This window comes from Sciurus carolinensis, chromosome 7, assembly GCF_902686445.1.
Source record: "Sciurus carolinensis chromosome 7, mSciCar1.2, whole genome shotgun sequence".
NCBI lineage: Eukaryota > Metazoa > Chordata > Mammalia > Rodentia > Sciuridae > Sciurus > Sciurus carolinensis.
The window spans coordinates 90,214,526-90,231,490 of record NC_062219.1 but is presented as its reverse complement, the minus strand read 5'-3'; the positions used below and the strand labels follow the sequence as shown (position 1 = coordinate 90,231,490).

The following is a 16,965-nucleotide window of genomic DNA, read 5'->3' as shown; positions in this document are numbered from 1 at the left end:
TTTCAGGACCACTTCTTAGTTTCCCCATATAATATAGTCTTATAAGTTTAATACTTTGATATATCAGAAATATCAAGAGTCATCCCATATCTTAACTCTGATAATATTGATTGGAATCCCCATTCATAAGATAAGATGAAGCGTATTCAAATACATTCTTAGCTCCAAAGATTTCTTGGTAGAGGAAGTCAAATATACTAGAAGTAGAATAGAGTTTGAGGTTCGGAGATTTTTGAGCCAGAAGTTGAACTTCATTATTTATTTGTAACATTATCTTAGGGAATTTATCTTCTCATCTGTAAAAAAAAAAAAAAAAAAAACCTGTTTCTTAGTGATATTGTGTTTAAAGAATTATCTATTCATCTCACCTGAATTAGAATGTCTGTTATTCTGTTATCAAGAATATAAGCAACAATAGGTGTTGGTGCAAAGTGGGGAAAAAGGTACACTCATACATTACTGGTGGAGTTGCAAATCGGTGCAGCCATTCTGGAAAGCAATATGGAGATTCCTTAGAAAATTTGGAATGGAACCACCATTTGACCCAGTTATCCCACTCCTTGGCCTATAACCAAAGGACTTAAAATCAGCACACTACAGTAACACAGCCACATTAATGTTTATAGCAGCTAAATTCCCAATAGCTAGATTGTGGGACCAACCTAGATGCCCTTCAGTAGATGAATGGATAAAGAAACTGTGGTATATACACGCAATGGAATATTACTCAGTCATAAAGAAGTATAAAATCATGGCATTTGCAGGTAAATGGATGAAGTTGGAGAATATCATGCTAAGTGAAATAAACTAATCCCAAAAAACCAAAGGCCAAATGATTTCTCTGATAAGGGTGATACGTAATGGGGGATGGGGGGGAGGCAAGAGTAGAGGAAGGATGGATTATACAGAATGAAATGAAGGGTGAGGAGGGGGTGGGAGGAAGGAAAGATAATAGACTGAGACAAACATTACCCTATGTACATGTATGATTACACAAACAGTGTGACTCTACTTCATGTACAACCAGAGTAATGAAAGTCATACCCCATTTGTGTACAATGAATCAAATTTTTTTAAAAAATTAAAAAAAATAGCTATTCAATATTTAAGAAGCCACCCTGGCATTTTTCTGAAATAGTGTGCAGCAAGGTTTATTAAATCTGTAGAGTCCATCTCCTTGGTTCTGTCACTGATTGTCACAAATTGAGTCTAATGATAAAGCAATGATTATAAATATATTTTACTTGATAATAATAGCCAGTCTGTTATCCAAATTAATAGCAAATTTTTGCAATGTAAGAATAGCTTCTGTTAACACTAATGGCAAATTGTCTTCGGCATGTTCTAGGATAAGTTGACAGATAAGAAACTTAAGGCAGTTCTAACTATTTTAAGTGCTAAATTTGAATATGCCTGCATTAAGTAATCTTTGAAAATCAGCTCATTTGCCTTACCTTTAGTGTATTAAATAAAATTTTGACACTTTTCAAATCAATACATTTGTGAAGTTAAAATTCGAGCAACATACTGTGAAAGGCTCATAATAAAAATGTCGTTACAATAAAGGGACTGGGGAAAGTTACATAACATTTAGAAAAACAAAACTGGATTCTCTCATGACAACTCTGCCAGTAAAAATACTGCCTGGACCAAGATTTTAAGGGTAAAAAATAAATAATAAGACAAGTCCTCTAGAAAATATTGGAATTTTTAAAATAATTGATAAAGAAAAACTTTTTAAATATAAAAAAACAGAGGCATAAGTGAAAAAAGCTAATATATTTGACAATAGGAACAAACATCTCCTGTATGGTTTTTTTGAAAAGTCATTAAGTCAAATGGGCAAATGGAAAAAAAAATTTACAATTTATAGCATAATAAATTCTTATTTAAAAAGACCAATAACCCAGTTTAAAATAAAAACTGGACAGGAATGTGAAAAAGAGTTTATAAAAAAAGAATGTATAAGATGATTCTTAAACATATAAAAGAAATCTAAATTTACTCATAGTAAGAAAAACGTAAACCAAAACCGCTTTGGCACACTAGTTTTCACTTAAAAGATTATAAATGGTCAAATAGTTTGATAGTATACTATGTTGACAAAAAAAATTGTAGAGAAACACAAATATTCAGGGTAAAATATGTCTGGCTACAATTGCTATGGAGGGCAATTTGATATTGTATCAAAATTTCAAATTTGCTGGGAACCAGAAAATATAGCAGTAGAATTTCCCACTCTTCTATGAAATTGTGCACGTCCAAAGCTGTTCCTTCAGCATTGTTCATAATAGTGAAAGAAATAACCTCGAGGTCCAGCTACAGCTGGATGGTTAGTAGAGTTATAGAACTACTTTTGTCTTAAAAATATAAAATGTCTATGTTTTCATGACTATGAATGTTATTTTCAGAGCTGAGAAGTATACTTTTCCTTTTCTGAATGCTTTGTTTTGGTGGTGGTGGTTGTTAGGTCTTGTTTCCTTTTTCAGAGTTTGTGATTGTCTGTTTTCCCTGTGATTACCTTCTCTTTTCAGTTTTTCTCATTGTCACTTTTTTTCTGGGAGCACCATTCAGACCTATTACTGTATCCTCAGTTAGTAGCTTTATAGGCCAAGAGCAGATGTTTCATTCTGTGATTCTCTTTATTTTTCTCTGAATTGATTTCACTACTGCTGTTTTTCCTTGTCATCTCCTTTTCTTGGTTTTATCCCTTCATTTATGTGAACATATCTTCCAGCAAATTATGAAAACAATATGAAAGTAAACTTTCTTTTTTTTATTGATTCTTTTTAGTTATACATGACAGAAGAATGTATTTTGGCAAATTATACATATATAGAATATAACTTACTCTATTTAGGATCCCACTTTTGTGGTTGTACATGATGCAGAGTTACCCTGATCATGTGTTCAAATACAAGGCTAGGAAAGTTATGTCTGATTAATTCTACTGTCTTTCCTATTCCTCTCCCCCCTCCCTTTCCTTTGTTTCTCTTTGTCTAATCCAATGGATTTCTATTATTCCTCTCCCTGTCCTCCCTTGTTTTGAGTTAGCATCCACATATCAGAGAGACTATTTGGCCTTTGGTTTTTTGGAGATTGGCTTATTTCACTTAGCCTGATATTCTCCAGTTCCATCCATTTACCCACAAATGCCATAGTTTCATTCTTATTTATGGCTGAGTAATATTCCATCATGTATATACACCACATTTTCTTTATTCATTCATCCATTGAAGGACACCTAGGTTGTTTCTATAGCTTGGCTATTGTGCATTGAGCTATTACAACATTGATGTGGCTACATCACTGTAGTATGTTGTTTTTAAGTCTTTGACATATAAACCAAGGAGTGGGATAACTGGGTCAAGTGGTGGTTCCATTCCAAGTTTTCTAAGGAATCTCCACACTGCTTTCCATAGTGGTTGCACCAATTTGCAATCCCACCAAGAAAGTATGAAAGTACCTTTCTCCCCACATCCTCACCAATATTTATTCTTACTTGTATTCTTTATAATTGCCATTCTGACTAGAGTGAGATGGAATCTCAGTGTAGTTTTCATTTGTATTTCTCTAATCACTACAGACGTTGAACATTTTTTCGTATTTCTTCTGTGAAGTGTTTGTTCAGTTCCTTTACTCATTTATTGACTGTGTTATTTATTTTTCTGGTGTTAAGTTTTTGAGTTCTTTGTATATCCTGGAAATTAATGCCTTACCTGAGGTACAGGTGGTAAAGATTTTCTCCCATTCCGTAGGATCTCTGTTCACGTTCTTGATTGTTTCCTTTGCTGTAAAGAATCTTTTCAGTTTGATACCATCCCCTTATTAATTCTTGATTTCACCTCTTGTGCTTTAGGAGTCTTATTGAGGAAGTCAGTTCCTAAGCCAACATGATGGAGAGTTGGGTCTACTTTTTCTTCTACTATGTGCAGGGTCTCTAGTCTAATGCCTAGGTCCTTAATCCACTTAGAGTTGAGTTATGTGCAGGGTGAGAGATATGGGTTCAATTTCATTCTATTATATATGGATTTCCAGTTTAACCAGCACCATTTGTTGAAGAAGCTATCTTTTGTCCAATGTATGTTTATGGCACCTTTTTCTAAGCTGAGATAATTGTATTTTTGTGGGTTTTTCTCTGTGTCTTCTATTCCAGGGATGCAAGGTTGGTTCAACCACATCAATAGACTTAAAGACAAGAATCACATGATTATTTTAATAGATTCAGAAAGAGCATTTGACAAAATTCAGCATCCATTCATGCCCCAAACACTAAAAAACTAGGGATAGTAGGAACATGTCTCAACATTGTAAAAGTTATCTATGCTAAATCCAAGGCCAACATCATTATAAATGGAGAAAAATTGAAAGCATTTCCTTTGAAACCTGGAACAAAACAGGGATGCCCTCTTTCACCACTCCTATTTAACATAGTCCTTGAAACCCTACCAGAGCAATCCAAAAAAACAAAGAAATTAAAGGGATACAAATAGGAAAAGAATAACATACTATCCCTATTTGCCAATGACATGATTCCATATTTAGAAGACCCAAACACTCCATCAGAAAGCTTCTAGAACCCATAAATGAATTCAGCAAAGTAGCAATATATAAAATTAAATCAGTTGCATTCCTATACACCAGTGACAAATTAACTGAAAGAGAAATCAGGAAAACTATCCCATTCATAATAGCCACAAAAAAAATGATAATAATAATTGGGAATCAATCTAATGAAAGAGGTAAAATACCTTTACAATGAAAACTACAGAACTCTAAAGAAAGAAATTTTAAAAAAACCTTAGAAGATGGAAAGCTCTCAGATGTCTTGAATAGGTAGAGTTAATATTGTCAAAATGGCCATACTACCAAAAGTGCTATACAGATTTAATGCAATTCCTAGTAAGATCCCAATAATGTTCTTTATAGAAATAGAAAAAACAATTCATTTGGAAAAATATGAGGCCCATAATAACCAAAGCAATCCTTAGCAAGAAAAGTGATGCAGGTGGCATCACAATACCAGATCGTAAATTTTCTAATATTCACCCTGTCTTAGGTTGTTTTTTATTCTCCTCTCACACTCACTCAGTAGTTTGTCATGGTATAGAATTCCAGGTTGAAGAGTGTTTCCCTCAGAATCAAAGTTTCCACTCTTGTCCTCTGGCTTCAGGGTTGCTGCTGAGAAGTCTAGTATTAGCCTTTAGGATTCTTGTTCCTCTTAGTTTCCTAAGAAGCAGGAAAGCAAGAATAATGGTGTCTGGCTATTTCCCCTTCTTTGAGAACTCTTCATGCCTTCAGGAAGTGACATTCCCTGCATCCCCTTTCATTTGGGGCAGAACAATCCCTACACCTCTCCCTTTCTTTGTATCTCCTGAAACATGGCAATTAGGGCATCTCCTGATATGGAGCAATTAACTTGATATATAGAAACACTCTTCTCTTCATAGAACTAGCTTCCAGATCACTCTTTTGTGTGAACTCAGCAATCCTTTCTTTGATACCGAAAGTCAAATATTGACTCTTTCACAACTTTATACTTAAACTATTACAAACAATCCTCCCATGCAAAATGGAAGTCCCTGGCAAAAAGGAGGAAGGCTGGTAGAAAGAAGTTAAAATGAGAATAGTAATTCAATGTTTGTTTTTATACTTTTCATTATTTCTTTGTTAGAGTACGGAGCATTTTTCTTCTCTTATTACTTGGTATAAATATCTCAATACCTGTTTATTTATTTATTTATACCCGGAATTGAACCCCACGGACATTTAACCACTAAACCACATTCCCAGCCCTCTTTATTTTTTTTATTTTCAGACAGGGTCTTACTAAGTTGCTTAGGGCCTCACTAATATGCTCAGGTTGGTCTCAAACTCACAATCCTCCTGCCTCAGCCTTCAGAGCTGCTAGGGTTACAGGAGTGTACCACCATGCCCAGCCCCAAGCCCTTTTTTATTTTTTTATTTTGATATAGAGTCTACTCAAGTTCCTTAGGACAGTGCTATATTGCTGAGGCTGGCCTTGAACTTGCAATCCTCCAGCCTGAACCTCTGATTTAATTTTTAATCCTAAAATTACTAGATTTTTTTCACCTTTTTTGGCATAGCCCCAATATAAAAGTTACTAATGACATTGAATTTTGAATATATTTTATTATGTTGACCATTCTTTAGAAGACATTTAAAAGTAGAATATGTATAGATTGGCCCTTCTATATGCAGAATACTTTCCATGTTGCCAGTGACTTATAGAAAAATCAGTCTGAAAATCCAGACAGTTATCATAATCAGACTCTTAAAACTAAGTCTATCATATGATCCCTTGCATACATTATTAAAACAAATTAATTTGACAGGCCACAGCCTACCAGCTTTTTATCTGTTGACAGAGACTTGAATTAACTGAAATCTAGCCATTTCATTAATTAGGTTAGAACCAAAATAAAACAAATCTATAAATACTTGGTAATAATCAAGAAAATTATAAAGGTGAAGTTACCAAAATAAGAAAGTATTTATGATAAATAAATGAAAGCAAATAAAGAATAATTACCAAATATGAAACCACATTATTTAAAATGATATAAGTACTTTAAGTAAACTTAATTGGTTTTATTTCTTACTAAGTAATGTTGTGTATGATACCTTCATCTCTTTAGTTCCACTTTTTTTTTTTTTCAAAAGCAAGTGCTTAATCCTCATCAATGTGGGGGCTGGGGAGATAGCTCAGTCGGTAGAGTGCTTGCCTTGTAAGCACAAGGCCCTGGGTTCGATCCCTAGCACCCAAAAAAAAAAAAAAAAATCCTCATCAATGTGTGACAAATTACAGAATTCAGGTTATGTTTCTTCCTACAATGATGGGAAAACTCTTCCAAATGGAAGTATAGCATCTATCTTGCAACACTACCACATAAGAAATAAAAATAACTTGGGTTATTTTGGTATCAAGTAGGATTTGCAGATGAAGAATATAATTATCTAAATTGAATTCTCTTTATCTATGATGATATTCTCACTACTAAAGAAGTACCCAGTGTAAAGAATCAGAATCTCAGTAGCTATTCATCCATTCATTATCTGCTAAATGCAGTTCATTGCTGGGTAATATGCAGAGTGGAAAGGAATGGAGAATGTACATACAACATACAAATGGAAAGTCTCAAGAAAGGAGCAAAAGTTCCCATTGGAGGAAAGTGCGCAGGAAGTTCAGATGTCTCACAGCATTTCAGATTCACAGACTGTACACTGTATTATTTAATTTATAATAGTTCCACTTTTACAGGATGAATGAGTAGTGACTGAGAAGAAGGTATTTCAGAATCTGTATAATGAAAAGAAATTTGTTTTCTGAGTTCAGAAAAAATGGGGAAAGATTATTATTAACATGGATCCCTGAAGCTCAGGGAATGATCATAATCTACCGCATCCCATGTGGAAATGCTTCCAGGGTTTTAAATGGAATTGTTAAGCCTTGAAAGCACTATATATGACCTCTATCTTTTAAATTGTTAAAGGTAGGATAAAATTGTTCATCCAATTAGGGAACTTGTTTACTGCAACTGATAATGGTTGAATCATCCCTGTCTATGCTAATATTTCATAAGATTTATCTCCAGTGACAACTCTTCTTATTGTTCCCTTATCAGTGTTACTGGGAAACTTCCTAAGGGCTTTTTTTAGTATGTAGAAGACACTATTGTTCTTCAGTTTGAAGACATCTATTCCTAGTGTGTCCTGATAACTGTTTATCAAAAAGTGACAGGTTTTATATATAAACGTTAGTTCATTTTCTGAAACTTACATATCCTAAAGAAAACCCTTTATTGTGTCACGATAATTCTATGAAATAAAACTGATCATTCCTTTAACTTATTGATATAAACATTCTTAAACTCTTCTTCTCAAAAATGGAATGAAAATAACTTCCATAATTGAACCATATGTCTGTTGTATTTTTTACTTATTTGCTTTGCCTTTATAAAACTAATTTCTTGAAAATGAATAATTTGTTTCCAAAGAACCAATATACATATAAAACAAAATTTTATTCAGGTGCCCCCAACTTAAAATTTGTTCTTTCTGTTCTTACATAAAAGGCAGGATTATTTTTATGAAGACAAACAAACCCTGTTTCCATTTTAATTTTGTGTATCATATTTGAAAAACAGAAAATCCCCTAGTATTTTAAGAGTTTATGCAGATTCTGCTTAATCTTATGTTTCAAGTCTATGAGGCATATTCTAAAGTAATAATCATAACACTTAAACTACACTTACTCACATAATATTTCTGTTGAAGTGGGCATTAGGTATCATATGTACTGCAACATTCCTGGCAAGGGAGTGAGAGTAATATTTTAAAACAAAACTCCCAGTTTTTACTTCAGTTCCTTTCCTTAATTGAGAAGTTATGAATATATCTTGCCTCCTCTCACAAATGAAAATGTGTTTGAATGCAATTTATCTACCCTATTAGTTCTACTAAACATCTGCTATATTTGTTAAACACTTCAAAATTCTGTTCTGAACCAGTTAATTCTAAGTAATTTCTCAGTTAAATATTTACACGGGCCTCCACGATGATAAGCCCTAGTTTGTCTTAAATAATCAGCAGATTGTCCGGAGAGAGCTATGCAAAATGCAACACATTGTAATAGCTATCCATTGGAACTTAAAAGGGTTTGGCTAGCTTGAACAATTTTTTTTCATATTTTTATCCTATCCAAAAGAAGTAACAGCTCTACGGATTCTGTTCTTTGTCAACATTTTTAATATCCAGAATTGCACTGGGGGGAGACAATGAATGCCTATATAGAAATATGCAGATGCTTACTTCATGAAAATCCTAAATATGCTCTCAAACTTCTCTTTCAGAAACGTAATAAATCTGCATGTATGTAAGATTTTAGAACTAACCCAATTTATAGTTATTTTATGAGTAAACTAAATAGATGGAAAAAGAAGAAAAAATGGATAGGTATTTTTTGGACATAGTAAGTTGAAGAGAAAAAGCACAGATTATACAAATGTGCTATGTGTACCAAGATATTTGAGAATATGACTTTCTGGGAAAAAAAAAATCTATAAATCCGTAAAATTTCAGGTAGTTTTCAAAGGTTTCAGTAAGTTTCATAATATAGAGGAAGTTACCATTGGTAAATTATTCATTCTTAAATGAACAATAAGGCAATCCTAGACATCAGAGAATGGAATGGTTACAATAAGGAAGACAGGTAGGACTTAAAGTTCTACAGTATGTTATTGAAGTCCAAGTTATGAAAATAAGAATAATTATATAGAGAGCAGAGAGCTATTCTCCAGCATCTGTACACAATATTGATCTTGGTCAGTGTTTTCTTCTCTATGGTCCAATCTACTCAGTGTTTATTGAGCCTCTTCTACAAGTGAGGTAGAGAATAGAATGAAAAAGAGCTTCTGTCCTCTATAACGCATGGGCAACTAAAAGATGAGTAGAGAACACACACAATGACATTTACAAAGCCAGAATAGGAGAGAAGAGTGAAAGGGCTTCTAGGACAAATGCTGAGTCCTTCTCGTACAACTTAAGCCCTATTTCTGTAACTTTCATAGTGAGCGATAAACAAATAGTGACAATAATGAATCATCCCCAAATTATAATTTCTTAGTTTGGTAAAAATATTATTTTGGTATAGTTCATTAAATTTCTAGTAATATCAATGCAAAATTATTTTTCTTTGTAAATATCAACTGATGTCTAATAAAGACTGTTGGAAAATAATCTCAATATCAGGGTAACATGGCTAGGATTAAAAATAGAACATGGATCACTCAAATAGTAAATGACTGTTAGATACTAAAAAGAACTTAGCAATTTTTCATCTCATACTCCTGGCTGGATCCTAGACCTAGCAAAGTTGAAGAGAAATTCAGAGTTGTGAACCTTCAGGAGTCAGGCTAATGGGTTTGTGAACATGAGTTGGCACCATATCTTACTCCTTGGACTTTGCACACAAAAGGTTCTCATAAATATTTTTAATCAGTTAAATACATTCCAAATAAAATTTAACATTCTCGAATTGTATAGACTTCTATATAATTATTCCAACTAGTAAAGGGAATAGATTTTTAATTATATTTCTCAGAATTAAGTAGACTCACTTGATGACATTTGGTATGTGTGTGCTTTAGTAACTCATGTTTAAAAACACTGAAAGAGCTGTCAGCATTTGGATGAACATCAAAGATGTTATATATTAGTTTGGCTATTCACGAAATGATAATAGTTTTCCTAAGGGTAAGAAGGAAGAGTTTAATCTAGAGCCAAGATTGTGTCAGTCTTATAAAAACTGACACAACTCTCTGTAATTATATTATAATTAATACTTGGTGTATTAGGATTTTAACATTGGTTCTTCTTATAAGCATTAAGAATTTACCATCCTAATGTTGGCCTAATCAGCCAACTCTCCTTGGTTATATATCATTCAGCAGGTGATTTTTTTTAATTACAAACAAAACGGATTGTTTTATTCAACTCTTGGTTTTTATTTCTGCCTAAATCAATAAAATATAGGCTTCCTGTGCTTCTGTAACATTAAATTGTTCCAAAAGCAGACAAAAGAAGTGGAAGTGATACTTCCAGGTGTCAGAAAGATTTGGGGGAACATTGAGAATTGGTGACAGTTGGAATTTTTTGTAATAAAGATTTTTGAAAATTATATAATAATTTATATTGAACTTGGATAATTTTAGTCAAATGAAAGCTATTTGAATGAAAAATTTTAAAATATCTATCACTTTTTCTACTTAAAGCAAAATTAGGTGGTAAAATTATGCATGCATGGCATTAAGTTTCTAGAAAAAAATTAAAAATGAATATGTATGTAATAAATAATTATGGGTCACCACAAACATATCTGGTGTTTCAGTTTAAATATAGTCATGAGTTTTAAAGAAAAAGGCCATATTATAAAAGTGAGTCCTAGGGGACTAGAGTCATAACTCATCGGTTCAGGTATTACTTAGCATGTGCGAGGCTCCAATTTCAATCCCAAGCATATGAAAAGAAAAGAAAGAATTCTAATTATTTTTTAAAATAGGTAACAAGAGAATATTTTTTCTGGAATTAGGGTCAATTCCATTTTTTTGCATAAGTACCACAATAGGTTTAATTATAAGTATTTGGAGATTCTTCAAGGTCTTCAACCAAAGAAGGCTGAATGCACTTTTACTAGAGTACATTGATTTCCCAATTTGGATTGTTTTCATTCATCCATTAACAAGCTCACACCATGATGTGTAAAGACACAGATTCTACCTATTGTGACTTAGATAAGCTGAGAAAAACAAATACATGAACAATCATTTAAATAAATTTGTGATAGACACTTTAAAAGACAACTACAAGGCACTCTAAGACTGGAATAGGCAACTGTTGTGGAGACTCAGGGAAGGTGAAGCAGGGTTTTGTTAAGAACAGTTTGGCTGTGATGTAGAGTTCACTAGAAAGCTCTTCAGATGAGCAGAAATGACCGTGGAACAATAGGAATGAAGATAAATGGATCCAAACATACTTTGTAGATAAAAATCAACCAGACTTGGTAACTAGACATGAGGGGAAGTTTGAGAGGGAAGAGCATAGACTAAGTTCTAGATTTCTAGGAGGAAAGTGCTAGGAGAGTATCATGTGGATTTATTGAGGTGGGGAGTGCTGGAATAGGGTCCAGTTTTGGAGGAAAGTCCTGAGTTCAGTGTTCAATGTGCTAAATTTCAGATGCCTGTGAGATAGACAAGTGGGTATATCAAGCAGGTAATTGCACATTGGACTTGCAAGCAACCCAGAAGATAAACTAAGGTTATAAATGTAGGAATAATGATTTCTGATCTAGAGAATCTGAAGCCCACAAGCAGATGAGATCATGGTGAGAGCATGTGAACTGAAAGGAAATGAGCCTAAAATCACCTATATTAAATCACAATTGCAGGTGGAAAAAAGGAGGAAGCAGTGGAAAAGACTAAGAAGCACTAATCAGATTGAGTAGGAATTCCTGTATAATGTAAATATCTAAAAATCTAGAGACTTGACTTTCAATACCTTTGATTTCCTGGGACTTTTTTATGATCTAGAAAAAAACTACTCTTTTTCCTATCACTTGACAATATTATGAGAAAGCATTAAATAATGTCTATAATACTAAAAGTTAAATATTATAAATATACATGTTTTAAACAAATGTCATAGTCAATGTGTTTTCTTAAAAGATACAAAGCTACTCTCCACCACAAAAAAATGTTTTACTTAGAAAGTTTAAATATATAAGGAAATATTTTTTTTCCAGCTTGGAGATACTGTTACCTTTTATTTATGGTCATTTGGTGAAACACAGTTCCAATTGTATGGGATATTTTAACTGGGAGTGAATGTTTCATCTCAGACCTGGTTTGGAACTTCCTCTTATTCTTTTCTGGAGTTAGCAACAAAGATAAACCAGTCAGTGAAAGTCAATTTATCATTATTTATACATTGCATAGCTTAACCTTGGAAGAGCTCAAATCACTTTAAAAATTTTTGTTTTGATGAATGAAATGTGTATTAATTTTCACAACATTCTTTTGTGAGACAGGTGTGTGCAAATCTGTATCAACATGTGTCCTCTTTCCTTTACAGGGTTCCAAAGGGATGCAAGGCCCCCAAGGTCCACCTGGAAAAGAAGGTCAAAGGGTAAGTACACTTGGAACAGCTGGTAGGCATTGCAAACTCAGGGGATAGTTGTTTCTGCATACTAAAAGAAATATAAAATAAAACCAAAATATAGCAAGCAGATGAGCTTATACAGAGTATCAACTATCCAAAGGTTGAAATTTAAGATTAGGGATTTTGACACAGGTTTTACTTCAGAAAGTTCTTTATTTTTTCAAGATTGGCACCACAAGTGCAGAGGTAATTATTTGGGTAAAATGAATTAGCTCTAATTTAATCTAGACCACTTTGGTCATATTTTCTGTTAAGTTAATGAATGTCATAGTAGAAGTCCAGCCAGTTCATGAATTCTCTAAAAATTGTGGCTATTAACCACTTTATTTAGCAAATTAAATTATTGGTATTAGTAACTCTTGTCACTTTCCTTTCATTACTATTTATTGCCTTTAACTGAAGTAAAATAGGAAGTACGTGAATAAATTGTAAGTGCAATTGGGAGTATGGCAATGACCTTCTCTCTAGTCCAGTCTCCTCATCATCCAGTAAAAAGTAGCTCTGCTGTGGTGCTGCAACTGGCTTTCTTGTGGCTTACTATTGTTATTACTATTTTCAAATCATTTTGAAATTTTAGAACATTTTTATAAGCTTTCTCACTTGATTATTTATGAAGTCTTTGTGCTAAATAGAACAGGTACTATTCTAAGGTTAAGGACTTCTGTTACCTTAGGGATGAGGATTCTGTAACTGAGGGATTTACATGACTTGCCTAAACTTGAACTTGTAACACTGAATCCCATGTTTTCTTTTACTGTCCCCACATATTAACCCCAAATCCATTCTTAAGTCAGTTCTGTCCTGTTGCAAAAATATCTGTTTCCTCAAGTACTTCAGAGTCCTTCAAATATTTGAGGGCTAATGTTATATTTTATCAAGGTTTACCTGTTTTTTAGGCTACTAAAATCTTACTTCTCTTAACTCTTTCTCTTACTACATGGATTCCTGATTGTTTTACAGGCTGATACTGTTTCCCAAAAAACACTCACTGACTGGGAGGTGTCAGGAATGGGACTGGACCCATGTGGTCTCGTTTAGAGCAGAGTAAACTGTGGCAAGCAGGCCCTGTACCTGAAGCAATGTATTTCTGTCTATTCCAACCTAAGATTGAGCCAGGGCTTCTTTGGTACTTCCTGTGGTCGACTAAATGCCCCCCTTTTGCTCTAATGAAAACTTCTGCAGTCAGATCTTCCCTCATCCTGTTGTGTTATATAGCTGCTTTTTGAATTACAATAGGAACTTATCCTTGATGTTGTTATGTTTCATCTTCTGGATTTAGGTCCCTAATAACATTTTATTGCTTAGGAATTTTTTGTGGCTATGTTGTTGTTTAAATTTTTACATCCTGTTTTCCAGTGAAATAGCCCCCAGCTCTGTGTCACCTTAAAATTGGATAAGCCCACCTTATGTCTTCATTTGCATCATTAATAAATCCTAACCAGAAAGGGCCTGACAACCCTGTGTAGCATCTGTGGCCCTCCCTCTTTTCTACCATTGATGTTCTTGTGACACGATAATCAAATCATGTACAATGCACTTGAACTCTACCTCCTCCCCACCCACATTTCTTAATTTGGTTTGTAAGATAATTATGAGAGACATGTCAGATACTAGCTGAAATGAAAATATATTCAAATGAGGCTTTTTAAAAATAATATGCTTCAAATTGAAATTGTACCCTATCAATGCTTGCATTTCAGAAGAAGATAGGTTAAAGAATAAATTAAGCTTATGTATTTTTCATGATAATTATGGAGGCGATTATTTGAATTGTAAAGTTCAATCACCATTTGATGCAAATTTACTTCATTTATAAATATGTATAGTCCAGAAAAATTTATATTACTTTTCTATGAAGAGTAAGAGTGTCAGAAAATAAAGAATATCATAGAATTTTATGGTCACTGATAGGCTAGTTTGTCATTATTGCTTCTACTCTCACTCAAAGATCATGTTTATCAAGGGAAGTACCTAGAACAGGTATTATTGATGTACATAGTACACATTTATAAATGATTTCCAACTATGTTTAGTGATTTGTTCTACTTTATAAGCTACTTGAATGAGAAGCAAATTACTTTAAGAAATAAGTATTCTTACACAGGTGGTCACCTAAACATAAGGGTGGCACTAAAGGGTGTCACCATTTCTTCTCTATTCCAGCTAGGTGGCACTCAGCTTTTAGGCACAAACATACATTCATATGTGTATGTGTGTATATACACACATTAATACCTTTTGAGAGCAAATACTAATAATTGTTTCCATTTCATAGCAGTTTGCAATAGGATACAATAATCAGAAAAAAGTCTGTGAGTTAAAAACAAAAATTTTATTGAACCACTGTCAATGACTCTCATATTTTGGTTACAGGTGTTTGACCATGAATTTACTATCATTAAGGTTATTTTAATGAAATATAATGTGGCAAGTCCTGTGTACTTTAATTCTAGACATAATGTGTTGAAGAAGAACATTTAATTTTAAACAAATCATTAACATCTTGGTTTTCCTCAGTGATTAAATAGATGATAGCAACTGCTCTATACTTTGAAAAATAACCAACATTATAGAAACATGTTAATATTACTAATATTATTTTTATTACACAAGGAATCTGATAGACTGATTTCTTTTTCTCTTTAACTCTGTGTAAATTTTTCCATGAGTATGATAGGAATGTGATATTTTGCAAGTACCACACCAGAATTCTGTTTCAAATTTTAGTTGATTTTATCTTTTCATTGTCTTGTAAGCCACTAAATCTTCACTTATAAGAAGTTCATTTTAATAAAATGTAGTAGTAATGTTCTTCTAACAACTGCTCTTCAACAATGTATGGTGACAATGTACATCTGGAATTTATACACTGATTTTCTTAACCTATTTTTTTAATATTTTATATAATATTGATTTTTTTCCTTTTTCCTTTATTAACTCTTTGAAGTCCTGCAAATGAAACATTTAGATGGCACATTTTAAAATTTCACATATTTTATAGTTCAACACGATTTTTAGAATTCAACTAACTTTAAATATTGACCGCGTACTACAGGGTCCCATTCTTAGATGAGGTGGGAGCCTACAGAGTTATGGGTAGGACAGGACAGCAGCATGTCTACCTTGCACAGCACAAGCACCTTGAGGCTCACTGTGGAGGTCTCTGTACAGACTCTGGGCCAGACCTACCAGAATTTCAATCCCAGCTTTGCCACTTGTTAGTGGTGTGATCTTGGGTAAGTTCAACATCCTCTCTCTGCCTGTTTCCCACTTCAGAAAATGGAGATTATACTAATACCTACCCAACAGAACTGTTATAAGGAGTGTTCCAAGTAGGCATGAGGTATTTCATTACTTCCACACCAGATTAGTGACCCAAAGATGTTTGTAGACAGGAAAGCAAGCATCCAGCATCAGAATATCAGGACTTGATTAAAGAGAATACATAATAAATAAATCAAGAGAATTTGTTGAAGTCACTGTTTTTACTACTGCTTCACTGAACCCATTTTATTTAACTTTTACCTGAATTCTTAACTTTATCTGGATGTCCATGCTACTATGTTTTAATGCCCCAGAAGTTTCATGAGGCCCAGAGTTTATCCAGTCTGGTATTAAAATTAAGAATATATAAAAGCTTACAAGTGTGGAATAGATGATTTCCTTTCCCTTAAAGAAATGAAGATCAATATCCTCATTGTAGAGTAGCCAAGGGCTCAATTTGTTTTATAAATAAGTTGTGTTCATCATGTATGAATTTACCAGTAGTTTCATGAAACAAGACCTTGTTTTTATCAACTAGCTTTGTTTTTGAATTTGCTTATATGCTTTATGTAAGACAAAACAAGTAACATAAATTATGTTTTAATAATTACTGCGTTTACTGATCCCTAGAGGAAAAAGTACTTAAAAATCATTGCTCTAAGGAAATCAACACATACTACAGGACTCATCCAAGCAAAATATTCCTTAAAACAATTTGTTTTTATGGCATTTAGTATATTTTTCAAGGGAAATTTTGCCTCTATAACCCAGCTATATTCATTGAAAACGTTATAGAATATAGCAAGACAGAAGAGCAGGTCAGACCTGCCTCACAATACAGTAAAAAAAAAAAAAACATTTCTACTTACTTCAGGATGGTTTATTCCAAGGGGCTAACTTCAAAACAATGCAAATCACCTCACAGTTCCAACAAAGCAGATTCAGAGTCTGATAGAGGCCACAAAT

General features: G+C 33.3%; 1 protein-coding gene across 1 annotated transcript in view; it reads left to right on the top strand.

Annotated features, from left to right (window-relative positions):
• Col19a1 (collagen type XIX alpha 1 chain) overlaps positions 1–16,965 on the top strand; it is a 321,254-nt gene that overhangs the window by 167,883 nt on the left and 136,406 nt on the right. Inside the window, exon 15 of the mRNA XM_047558644.1 lies at positions 12,649–12,702. Within this exon, the coding sequence (XP_047414600.1) occupies positions 12,649–12,702 (54 nt within the window). The remainder of the gene's footprint in view (positions 1–12,648; positions 12,703–16,965) is intronic.